Source organism: Centrocercus urophasianus, unplaced genomic scaffold (assembly GCF_019232065.1).
Source record: "Centrocercus urophasianus isolate 14NV4802_14NV808 unplaced genomic scaffold, USGS_Curo_1.0 seq_20, whole genome shotgun sequence".
Taxonomy (NCBI): domain Eukaryota; kingdom Metazoa; phylum Chordata; class Aves; order Galliformes; family Phasianidae; genus Centrocercus; species Centrocercus urophasianus.
The window spans coordinates 15003682-15017194 of NW_024884756.1; the positions used below are offsets into that span (position 1 = coordinate 15003682).

Genomic DNA, 13513 nt, shown 5'->3' on the forward strand with positions numbered 1-13513 from the left:
AAAAGGTATCTAAGTTCAGTTAACTACCTGCTGTACACTGACCTGTTTTTATTTATGACCCTTGCCTGGTTATTAAAATAACAGGAGCGAAGGCATTACTGAAGCCAAAGAGATAAAAGTGGTGGCCAAGTTCTAGCAAACGCAGATGGCACAGAAGTCTATCCAGTGAGCTTGCATTTCCATTGTAATAACAGAAATTTTGCTATTTCATTTTTAAATGATTTTCATTAAAATCAACAGCAGTATAGCACACAACTGTACAGCAATGTAAAATGCTGACATAAAGTTGACCAGTTCAATAGAAGAGTCATGCTGTTTGAAATAGCACTCTTATTTGATGATTTACATATTCACAAATGTTGATAAGTCAGAAGTGTAACATATTTCAGGAATATTGAAGGAACAGTTCTATACAAACTTAAGCCGTGCAGTGATATGCATTAGAATAAATGTGTTACCTTGACAAATGTGAGTTTACAAATACAAACACTGCTTTTTGTGTTCCTGATTGTTATCTCTCCATAGTGTTCTATCCACCTCCTTCCACTAAGGATATTATGTATGCAAGTAGTGACTTTGTTCCAGACGTAGTAGTCTCCGTACCTAAGAATAGATCAATAAGAGGTTAATAATGCAAATTAATCATGATCATCATGGAAAAAAAAAGTAAATCATTAACATAATTACCAGACTATATTCCTGAAAAACTTTTGTAACAATCGTTTATTTTATTAAAAGCATAAGTTCTGGGCATGTTATTAATCTTCCATGGAAAAGTTCACCTAAGCTCTAGTGTGGAGAACTGAAGAATGATGCTACAAAATACAAATAAGACATTATGAATCACTGAAGTCCTGCAGAGCATATTCACTGTCCTCAGAGCATTACGTGCTTCGACTTCAGTTCTAGAAGACCTGGATCCAAAGATCAGTATAAGGTTGGATTTAGGCCAGAGGCAGACAAATCAATTAAATTACAGATAGAACAAACTAAATATGGAAAGAAGAAAACAGAAGTGAAGTAGGCTCACTGGTACATTTTCTCTTTTCCTCTGTCAAAGCTACTTGGAGTAAGAGCACATCTGTTGTCAGAGATTAAAATGGGTGAATGAAGCACATTGTCCTACAGAGCTGAGGGCCAAACATGTAGACAGAAGACAAAGCTATTTCAGAATGCATTTACTTTGATTTGATGATATGATAAAGAGGTGGAGTCCCTAAGGATGCCATATGTTACAGGCAGAAAGAAAGAAAGGTGTCCCCAGTTCAAAGGATCAAGAACAGAGTATTGCAGAACCTGCAGGCATGCTTAAAGTATCCTCTCCTAGCATATTCTCATGGTTTACAACTTAAAACCAATTTTATTTGTACTGAAACTCCTTCCTTACACTATTTAAAATCAAACTGCATTTTTTGGCTTTCACATTTTGAAAATGACCTTCAAATATTAGTACTGGTTCTTCTGAGGCCATACTAGCAGTATTGAGAGCTTTAATATGGACAACGCTAGCTGAAAGTACTGTCAGCCTTGTTCTGAACAGCTGATCACTTCAGTGTCCCAACCTGCATGTACACACAAGAGATTTGAGCTATATGCTAACCCTCACCCACACAGTTCAATTCATGTGCCCTTTGCTTATCCTTCATCCAATCCAGTTACAAGGACGTACAGATTAGACTACGTCAGAAACCAAAACAAAATATAACAGTAGCTTACTTTGGAAGAGTCACATTCAAGGTTCCAACTGGAAGAATTTCCATTGATTTCCCCCAAAATTTGTTTTTCCACCTGATATCTGAATATAAAAGAAAAGATTTACAAAACCAGGAAGACTCAATTCTCCCTCTTGCAGGGATCTGCTGTACTACATCATTTACAATGGCATAGTATGAGGTTGCCATAAAATACAAAAAAAGAAAACGAACAACTAGAGAATGGTATTAGATCAGAAAAGATAAAGTTTCATTTTCTTCTAGAAGTTATACCTGTGCTGTGCTGTCAAATCTCTGAGACTATTCAATATAAATTCAATGTGTATGACAGTAGAGACAAAGAAATAAACATCTGCTTGTTCAACTTTGTAAAAAAACAAACAAACAAACAAACAAAAAAAACCAGCAGCTTGTGATTATAAGAAATAATTTTCTTGGTAAAAACCTTTTAAATAGAAATGTATAAACATGCTGCAAGAGACAAGAAAATGTAACACATCTACTTACTCTTAAGAATGAGAATTTTGAGTGAATTAATTCAAAGCATCAGTTTTTAATGTCTTACTACAAACTTTCAGTATAAAAAATAAATACAAAGCTCAGCTTCTACAAAGTTCTTACTTGCTAGTAAAAAAAAAAAAAAAAGTTCTGTACTTTTTGATTATAAATGTATACCTTGCCAAAACACAAAGTTCTTCGATTCACAGTGGCAGGCTGAAATGGGAGGATGGTGGCTAACCTGAAAAACAGCTTGTCTGAGTTAAAAATAATTAATTTTCATTCCAAAAACAATACAACTGTTACTGCAATATAAAAATAGTAAGCAGTCCACACTACTAACTTGTTTTGCTATGAAACCAGATGACAGTTTAAGCTTCAGTTTTACATTATCTGCTTAAAACACTACAACAGATTACTATAAAAACAGATATCTTCTAGTATTTAATGAGTTCACTCATACTTGCTACCTTTCTTTACTATTAAGAAAACATACCATTTTAACTCAAAAGAAGGAAGAAAATCACTCTGTTAAACAAAGAAACCTAAACATCAATACTCATCTAGAAACAAGCTTTACCTGCTCGGAGAAAAATCGAAATCCTTTGTCTTCTCTAATACATTCATAAGTTTCACCAAGCACAGGGTTAAACGGCTTGCTTCCTGCTCTGAAATACGTAGAGGCATAACCTGATGCTGCAAAAGCAGCTATGAGAACCTATTGGAATGCAGACAAGAACATAACAGAAAATAGGCTGAGATTCTTATAGTGTGGGATATCACATAGCAGAATTGTGGTACAATTTTTTTTCATGGTCTGTCAGTCTCTTCTCACAGGCCCCTAAAACAATCTGTACAAGACACTAATTTCCACCTTTGATCGAGCTTATCACCCATGAGCTACAACACAAACTCAGCCACCCATGCTGTTTGTGAATACTGGATGATAATTTTAAATGACAGGATCAATTCTCCCCCATTCAATTTTCCCCCATTGGTACCCATTTTATTTACTGCTAAATGTGAAGAGCTCCCACTGAGGATGTACTTCATGCTAAGGTATCTCACGATCTCCCGTGCATGGTTCACCCCCCTATATCTACCTGTACATTCCAACCTCTGAACAAGAGCCAGCTGGCGTAATATGCTAACTGACATGCCACATTAATTCAGATTGCAGCTCCAGTTAGCAACTGCAGTTCAAGGAATCATGACAGGCATGCAGATAACAAGCTCCTGGTTTTTCCAATAGCAGAGCAGAAAGCGGGCAACATTCACAGCACAGCCATCACTTATGGTCTGATCTGGATAGTTCAGCATTTCTGTTTTCAAAAATTTCAGTTTTCGAAAGTGCTTCTGCTGGGGTGTGAAAACATAAGGTGCTTGTTAAGTTTGGCTTGTAACAGTTGCCCAGTAGTGCACTACATCTCAGTAGCAGATATGAAGATATTCAATTTAATTCAATTTCAGTTGCACCATCTTTCTCTTCCTGAACCTCTTCTACCTCCACTTCAAGCTCCTATCATAAGACAGGTACAAACTCCTCAGAAGTAAGGAAAAAACTCTAGCATTTAGAATCCCTTGCTCTCTTCAGCCCACGTGAACAGGGCAGTTAATGGACCCAAGTACCTGGCCACGACAAAAAGACAGGCCATCTACTGCCAGGTACTTGCAGTGCTGCGAGGCTGTGCCAGGGAACAACAAATATGTTCAGCAACAGTGCTGCCAAGTCCCTTAACCACCTTTCCCTGTCTCCCAAGAAGAAAAGACACAATATACACAAACATAAGAGCCAAATGCTGGCTGCTGGCTATCAGGTGAAAAACACAGACATACCTACAGGGCAGATGGACCTGACCAAGCAAGTTCTGTGTAATGGAAGACCAATAGAGGGTGCTTTATGGACCTCCACAAAACAGTTTCCTTTTTTAATACAGACATAAGAAGTGCTACACTAAATTTATTACCATGCGTTCATAAGGATCATCCGTTTCAGCAGCCTTGTCCAAGAGTTCACTATATTCCAACTCTTCACAAAGATGTTGCAAGGTGTTCAGAGGCTCATTTAGCTCAACTGGCATGGATACTTTGGAAAGATCTTTACCAATGTTATTTCTCAAAATATTCCATAGATTGATGTTACTGGTGTCAGGGCTGGGAGCTGGGAGACAAGTTCGCCGTCCATTCCTGAACGCTCCTCCAGTTAGTTCACCATTGACAACTGGGAAGGGAGAAAAGTATTATCACAACATAGCACCACATTAAGAAAAACAGTCTTGGTGACTGAACTAAATTCACCACCAGAAAAAATAAGCCCAGCTTTACTGATTTCAGCAAAGTTGGTCTTGTACACAGAAGTAGCAAATCACAAAATCAACATAATTTGCCAAAGTTCAAAATGTAGCAGTATACTTTGCCGAGAAATGTCTGCAACACTGGTGTTGTCCTCAGATATATTATCACTCACATCACTGATATAAGATTCATCATCAGAAGCCTAAAACATAAATAAAATACCAATTAATTCAAATGTATATGAAGTTTACTAAAAAATTATACACACAATTACTTGAAACAAAAATATTCAAATATATAATTGGCACACAATTAGAGATCTCAACTAAATCAACCAGAGGTTTCAGTCAGCCATATTTCCAATGCACCAACATGCTCTCCTTATGTTTCTGCATTGCTTATTATGAAGCCAAATACAGATATTACATTTACAAAAGGGTGACTCCAAATGAGATCAAAAGAACTAGAAAGTAACAGCATAACAAATAGGGGATAGGAGGTGAGAAGAGATGGTGAGACTTTTTTCATACAGAATCAAACATTAAAATGTACATTTCAGCAGACACAAATACAAACACTGACCTATCATTTTGAAAAACAAGAACTATATCAGTGTTAAAACTACTTTTAAAAATTTTGTTCAAACTTCTTTTCTTAGAACGATAAAAAATTGTTTATCTCTGTCTTGTGCACATCTCCAACGGGATGCTGAAGTGCCAATCTGTAAAATATTGCAGTTAGCTCAAATACCATGGGAAAGTTGAGGGCAGCCACATGATGCAGGGTCACCTTTGAGCTTCAGTGAGTCACAATTTTTGACACTTGTCTACTTCTCTGACTACAGAGAATAACTTCAATATGATAGAACAACTTTGTTTTGTTTTATTTTTAATGAATACTTTAAAATCTAAATTAGTTGACCACATAGTCAGACCTAATTGCTGCAGTCATCTTTGCCTGAAACTGACACAGTCTACTAAGACCATGTAATGAACATGAATTATTGATACAACTTCCAGCTCAGTTTTAAATTTCAGAGAACCTCTGCAGCCCATCACAAACGAGTCTCAGGCAAATTTATCTAACCCTTATGAGTTCTGATACCTTTTTATTCTAAATGGCATTAAAAAAAAAACCATTCACTAGTGACATCTATACTTGAATCTTTCTGACAGCAAAGCTGCAGTACACTATCATAGCCTACCTCATTTTCTGACGAGCTGGCAGACAAAAGCACCTCCTGTGCATCAAAGAACTCTGACACTGATTCAGACATAGAGAGCCTGCTCTCGTTAGAAACTTGCTGAGACAATGGCAAACTGACATGAATTTGTTCACCCGTCTGTAAATAATGCAGAGAAATATAAATATTACTTCTAATAATAAAGAAATACACATAAAAGTGGTAAATGACCTGAATATTTTTCTGTGTCACATATAGGAAAAGACAGTAGAGATAATATTTTAGTAGGGTTTCTCGTGTACTCAATAAGCGAGGCTGGAACAATTACAAAATAAAGTGCAATCTGAGCAGTGAGATACACGCCTTCATTTAAAGCCTGCTTCTAAGCTGCACCTGCTACTAATCTTCAGCAGTGAATAATTACAGAGCTAGTTCTATATGCAAAGGAATGCTTTGGTGAACAATAGCTGCACTGTGTCAAATGAGTTCAACTATGAAATTCAGTTGAAAGATACCTCATCATAACAACTAACTGTACTTGGACCCAGCTCCAAAAACTCAATAAAGCTAGGGAGTTATACATTACCTTCAAAATAAGTAGACTTGTTAACTAGTCTAGTAATAAAAGTTTGAATACCCAGAAAAATTGGCTACGTATTCCAAAATCTCATTTGAATTAAGTGATTAACACTGATTCACAATTACTAGCGGGAATTAATTCTCTATGGTTTATTTTAAAGAGAATTGCAAATGCAAGAATTCCCAAACTGTGCTCTGTGGATATCAATTCACGGGCAAGCTAATTTAAATAGTTCAACATTTCTTCTCTTCTTATTTGATGAGAGAAATGCCATGTTTCAGCATGTTACTCTACAAGCTTTTAAAAAGGAGGAACAAAATATTTAAGCTTTTCTCTCTCTGAATTATTCCACTAAAGCAGCAGCTGCTGTGGAGGCAAACAGACTTATTTAATCCCTTAATTTATACAGCATGTTTCTGGGATAATACAATGTGTTTGAAACACAGTTTCTTTTCATATTGGAATATTAGCTCCATTAACCTTACTCCGAAAGTCCAGCAAATGACTCTGTTGACACCTTCATCTCATTTCTATACAGGTGCCTCAAAATGCACTGACAATAAAAAAAAAAGTCACAAACAAGCCAGGAGGTCAAAAATTCATCCTTTTTAACTGAGGTTTATAAGCCTGTGGATGATTTACGGTGTTTGAATAATTATAATGGAAACAGCTCATTTCAGTGTTATCTTTACAAAAAGTACTTAAAATTTTAAGTTTCTGTATCAACCCGAGGAACATGGAAAAATACAAACAAAAGATGCTCACTAATGCGTATTCCATAAACTAAAGGTTATATTTACAAAAAAGAAAGAGAGATCTGGGATCCTCTTTGAAACTTTTTCAGTCAGACACACCTGTATGAAGATAACATATTAAAAAAGAAACAGCTAAGCAGCAAAAAATACAAAATGGAAGAGACAGTCATTGCTCAGAACTTCACTGTCAGCTGCTTCAACCACAGGTCGTTGTGCCCTGGCACTGTGTCACCTCCATCTTCTCTTTGTCAGTCTCCAGCATTCAAAAAATGGGATGTTTTGAAAAATCAAATAAAGTAACCAGAAACAGATTTTCACTTGCCTTTCTTCTTGGAAAAAAAAAAAAAAATAGGAAACCACAGTATGTTAATTGAAATGATGTATGCATAGAAAATAATGAATGGAAGTGACAGATGTAAAGTATTTCAGTAAAATGCAAGCAGAATGGCTGTCAAAATGACAGTACTAACTGCAACATATCAGAGGTCACAAATTCATATCTGTCCTTCTCACAAGGGAGACTGATTTGTAACACACTTGATTATCCGTTGACTGAAGAAAGCAAGACATTTAGTATAGTGCTTGGTTCATGCACTGAACCCTTTGAACACTACTCAAGATATTAAACCTAATCACTTGCCGTTAGACACTACACTACTCTACTGATTTGGCAAGAGACGATACAGAAATAGTTACCTGCTGTGTTATTGTGTGTTACATTACAGTAAAACCTCATTAATTCCCACAAAGCTGCAATCCCTCCCTATTTCTCTGCAGAGAACATAGTTCTTTCGTGAGCCCTGACATATGCAAAGACAAAAGTTCAAATTTTATGTAGAAAAAGTATGGTCTGAAAACATCTACAGATATCCAATTTCCAGCCTGAGAGATCTGATAATCTGTTTTAGCTATTAGTGAGGAACAGCAGGGTTTGATCATATTCTAAACCCATTAAAGGCTGAAGTCTTACCTCATCAGGGCTAGGGATAATATTTACACTGACAACCTGATCACAAATAACAGATTCTGAATGTATTCTGTTCAAGCGACTCCTTAGTTCAGCATTCTGGTTGAGAGCCTTAAAATAAAAATCGCACATTTTACTTACAAATTTAAAAAACTGTTAAACAGCCAAAAAATATTTTTAAAAAAATCTTAACCTCAGAAACGTTGCAAAAAAAAGTCACAGAACCCAATTTCTTTCATTTATAAGCAAATACCCATTTCAAGACCCCCTATAACATCATTTCATCTTTTCACTGGCTTGCTTTCAATTATTTTCTAGGGTCAGAAGGCACCGATACCCTCCCACAATTTAAGCTGCATTCTACCTTAATTCTTCAAGTAGCTCTTCAGTAGCTATGCCAGTAGCTTACGAAACTGCAGAACAAAGGAACCAACTGCAATATTCTTGATTTACGACTCAACAGCACTTTCTGAACGATAGTTATCAACTCTTAGAGCCCACAGAAGGAAACTGCTTGCTTTTCAGGAGAAAACAACAAAAATGACTAGTATCACTGGACATCTGCCTGTCCAGACCAAGCTGCTGTATATGCATGTGTGTGCTCACAAAAAACTATGGACCACAAAATAAACTGATGCCAGTAAAATGGTAAATGGTGCCTGGTATCTGCTAATCTTCCTCCTCCTTTAATGCCCAAGCTAGATTATAAACACGGGTGCACACACACATCGCATGATGTTTAGAAGGACGTGACTACACGCAAGTTGAACTCCAAAAAAGCATAATATGTTATACACCCAGAACATGAATTGACATAAACCTAATGTATCCCTCACACTGGGAATTACAGAACAGCAGACATACTGTTGTAGTGGGCAGTTATTGTTACCACAGTCACAATCTTTCTGCTCCTGTCCCTGGAACAGATTACATGATTGCATTGAAACAATGTAGGATCAAAGTAAAATAGGTTTTAACAGTCACTGAAGACAGTTTAAACTATGCCATTTTGCTTTGTTCTGAAATGACCTGGGCATGTTCACATGGAAGGGAAAATGTAAGGTAAGACCACTAACACCAACTGGGCTGTAGCTTCCTAAACTGCCAAAACCTGATCAAGAAACTGACTATGCTAACCTTCCATTCACTGCCCATTGAGACAGTGAACTGATGAGTGACAGTGATTTTTAGACTGACACTGGAGGCCACGAACAAGAGTAACATACCACCATCTATTTTACACCAGCTGCTAGCAAGTTTCCGCAAGTCCTGGTTAAATTTGTATCAGTGACAATAAATGGTTACCATTATATTTTGGCCTTAATCTTTCTTTACTGCCATATGCAGTAATCAATCTATGTAACATCACACATCTATGCCTATAGAAGCATTATGTCTCAGTTTTAATTTCACAGCAAAAAAATACAACTCAGTAACAATAATAATGCATGAAATTGTCTTCACTTTTGGGTCAAGTTCTATTTGCCCCTACATCTCTGCTGTCATTTCTTGATTGCACCAGCTTTTCTAAATTGAAACACTAGAGTTGTTTTGCAACCTGAAAATACATCTCACAAAATGGTGTAGGGTACTCCATCAAAGCACTTACTGTTGCTCCATCTCTTCTGCCCAACTAAAGCCAATGACAAACTTCCCTTTAGCTTAAGTGGGAGAAGCAGGTTTGGATTTGAAAATCCTGTTTACCCATGATTATTCTTTAACACATAATTCCTTTTGTAGTTGGAGACAAGGACATATAAAACAAATCTGAAAATACACAGTCAAAATTTAAAACTCAATTTAAAAAAACTAGAGTATCTCTTTGAATGCGCTAGAGGCGGCGCCAAAAAAGATATCTATCTTTCCCATAAAAATTGTTGATAGTCTTGTTTTCCCTTGGAAAACTATAATAAATACATGCTTACAAAAAGAAAAAACGATACATATCCTCCACATGCACTGAGGTTGGACCTATGTTCTCATGTCCACAGCAGAATATATGCCATATTTCTGGTTAAGAACCTTGTTCTCTTGGCTTCCCCTACCTCAGGGAATAGCCAGAACAAAAACAGTGCATCTGGCAAATCAGCTGAGCTTGCAATCAAATCAAGAACATACCTGAGAAAGGGACTGTCTGAGGTGTGCTATTTGAGCATTGTGACCTGTAAGATCCTGTTCCGAGACGATCTGTTTAAGCTTCTCCTTCTCTATAGCTATGCTGTTAAAGGCAGACTTCAAAAGCGAATGCACTAAAGAAAAAAAAAGATAACAGGGGTCTTCTCAGATATGGAAATACATACTTACATTTATTAAAATACTTTAGCAATAAAGACAGAGTGAGATTTCTATCCCACACATACAGAAATTTGAAATACAGGCCTGAGTGAACTTCAAGTAATATGTATCCAGATTAAGTACAACCACTTGCTTCTTAGAGTTGCAACGTATATACAATATGTTCACACCTTATTTAAGTATATTCTTGATGCTGAGTGAACGAAAAATTGCATATTTGGAAAAATCTGTGTCTGAGGCTCTCTTTTTTCCTTTCTGTTTATGTTTCAGGGTAATAAAATCTGAAGTTTGGCTAAGACTTAATATTGCATCAATAACAAGGATTACTTGGTCTTCAAATAGACTTTATTTTTTAAGTAGTGTCATATTTTTCCTGCATTTTTTATGTAACACATAGCAAACTGATTGCAAATACTATTTTAAAACCTTTTTTAAACTGCAAAAAATTTTTTTTTTTTTTTTTTTTTTGGCAATGTGGTGACATTTCTAAAGTACATTTTAGTAGTAAACATTACCTTCGTTGCATTGATAGACACAGAGAATCTCTCACAAAAATTTGCACCCAGAAAGAAAAAAATCCCTGCACAAGGTTATGAATTAGTGACATTCTGATTTGTCTTTTGGAAGAGATAAAGCCAAATGTTTCCAATATCAATCATGTATTCCATGTATTCATACGGTGCAAAAACAAGTTCAAATTTTTTCTAAGGGAAAGCCCTCATTTGAGGGTTTACCTTTCTCCATATTCACAACATCCACACAAAATACATGAAGGATAATATACGTAATCTTTAAGTAAATCACCTGACCAGCTCTAAATTCTTTTCTGGTATCATCTAACACAGATGAACATCTTGGCCACAATAAAGTCAAGGTAATAACGAAACACAACAGAAAAGCACAGTAAAGGAAAGGTTTGATGTTTCTAGTTACCTTTTTGTGCCATCAGGCAGAATTCTTCTTGAAGCTTCATGTACTCTGTAGAGCACTCCAGAGGATCTGTTACATGGCTTGGGGGGGTCTGGAACTCAATATCTGCACAAAGGTTGGGATTGGACGAATGCAGCCGAACTGGGGACATTGTGGCACTAAAAGGGACCTACAGCAAGAAACAGTAAAGATGTATTGTTTAAGAAGCAAACCAACTTTTAAATTCTGTTGAAGCAAAATATAAATTATTCCTTCTGAAAAAAAAAAAAAAAAAAAAAAAAAAAAAAAAGTGCTTGGTTGAAATGTGAAGAACAAACATATATCTTTTTACTGTCCTAAATCACAGCACAGTTGATGCAGAAATCCTTGCAGTTCTTGAAAACTTTCACTGAAACAGTCAAAAATAGCCTAAGTATTGAGCTAATCGCTAGCAGTAGAATATTCCAATTCTAACATTCACAAAAACTGGTCATTTCCTAATGCTTAAAAGACAACTAGAAAATTTAGCCACAACACGTTTCCTTGTATATCGTTGTTGGAGTCCACATAGTATGAAACCATTTTTCGAGTACCAGCATAAAAGTTCCTCCACAGACTAGAGATAGGATACTATTCTCAAATGTATCATGGAAAATTAATCTCCCTATCAATCCGAAAACCACTGTTACACCTGAAGTAGAAACCACTGTACACGCAACAATGAAAAGGGAAAATCATGTGGTCTTTCCATTTTCTATGAAATAATAAAAAAAAACCACAAATGTTCACTTAATTTTCATTTGAAGTACAAGAGCCACAAATTAATGCACAGAGATGCAGTTAAGTAAAATGCAGTAAAGACTTCCATTTATTAGTTTTCACTTTTTTCCTTCTATAGTTTCCAGTACAGTAAACAAAAATATAAGTGCGTACCTTATTTATAAGTTTTACATATAAATATATCACGTGTACTGAATAGTTACCTATATGTTCCATAAGCAATGTATGTATGCTGCTTTACATGTGACGTGTGTGCGTGACAGTGCGTTTTTATTTTACCATTTGCATATATTTGTATAAAAATCCAGTCAAGAACCTAATTTTCAAAACTAAATGAAAGGGGAATGCATGCAGAACTACATCTTTTTACTTCAGTATTAAGCATTGTTAAACAAATTCAAGTTTATCATATTGACCAAATGTATAAATCAAAAACTTCCACTCTGCAGCCCAATGTAATTATTCAAATATGAAAAATGGAGGATAAAAAAGTGTCTTCCGAGACATGATTAAGAGTAGCAGATAAAATAAAATCATATTACTAAGATACATATATATATATATATATATATTTTTTTTTTTTTACATCAACAGATAAGTTAAATACTGCCATCAGTATCTGAAATTGTTACCTTGTTATTTGATTACACTAAAGAATAGTTCTACCAATCCCTTCCTATAACATTTGTCACCAATAGCCATCTTAGGTTTCCCCCTTAAAATCCTCCTGGACCTATTAACCACACCTTGAGCACATTCCGGCAATACCATTTTCGACCTTGTCCTTCAATTTCCACATACATATAACACAGACTAACCGTTTCACAGCACCTAACCAGTGTAAACTTTATCCTCTTCTCTCATTGTTTTGATTTCTATTTATACAACAAAGTAGTTTTTGTTTTTGTTTGTTTTTTTTTTTTTACTTCCTTTTTGACTCATATCAAGATTTTGTTAACAGGGATGTAGAATAAATTCCTTCTAGAGACAGCATTGCTGCCTCATACCTCAGCTGGCCAGGCTGAAAAGCAATGTTTTCCAGTGAAGTTTATTGAAAAAAAGAACATTTTATTTTCAGTCCTAGAAACAGCATTCATATGCTCTACAATTACCATCACACCGCTTGCAAGAAACACACACTGACATGTCAGAGACAAGTAGCTGCTTTGCTGACTGCTTTAGATACATGAACCAAAAATAATTAACTGTTGACTGATATGAACTCTCCTCATCTGCATCTTGGAAGAATTTCCAAGTTACTCTTCACAAACAATGGAAAAAAAAAAACAAAAAAAAAAAAAACAACAGCAAACAAACTCATTTTCTTGAAGAACCATCTATCTAAGAAGCAGTGCCCATGAACCTCTCTTCCCTTTTTTTCTTCTCTCATTGTAGTGCTTTCTCTTTACACTCATGGTGGTCTGATGCTGCCTTGATTACCTATTAGTTTTTCTATCTTTTTAAGTACATAGTTTCTTGATGCATCCCTCTAGTTTTTCTTCCTCATTTTTGAAGACATGATTTCAGGTACACCACGTC

General features: G+C 35.8%; 1 protein-coding gene across 7 annotated transcripts in view; it reads right to left on the reverse strand.

Annotated features, from left to right (window-relative positions):
• OSBPL6 (oxysterol binding protein like 6) overlaps positions 1–13513 on the reverse strand; it is a 76727-nt gene that overhangs the window by 2989 nt on the left and 60225 nt on the right. For all 7 annotated transcript variants that reach the window (XM_042822220.1, XM_042822218.1, XM_042822219.1 and 4 more), the window contains 10 exons: positions 11219–11384; positions 10109–10239; positions 7994–8101; positions 5710–5847; positions 4623–4707; positions 4178–4431; positions 2791–2928; positions 2388–2451; positions 1717–1795; positions 459–603 (listed from right to left, as the gene is read on the reverse strand). In XM_042822220.1, the coding sequence (XP_042678154.1) occupies positions 459–603; positions 1717–1795; positions 2388–2451; positions 2791–2928; positions 4178–4431; positions 4623–4707; positions 5710–5847; positions 7994–8101; positions 10109–10239; positions 11219–11384 (1308 nt within the window). The remainder of the gene's footprint in view (positions 1–458; positions 604–1716; positions 1796–2387; positions 2452–2790; positions 2929–4177; positions 4432–4622; positions 4708–5709; positions 5848–7993; positions 8102–10108; positions 10240–11218; positions 11385–13513) is intronic.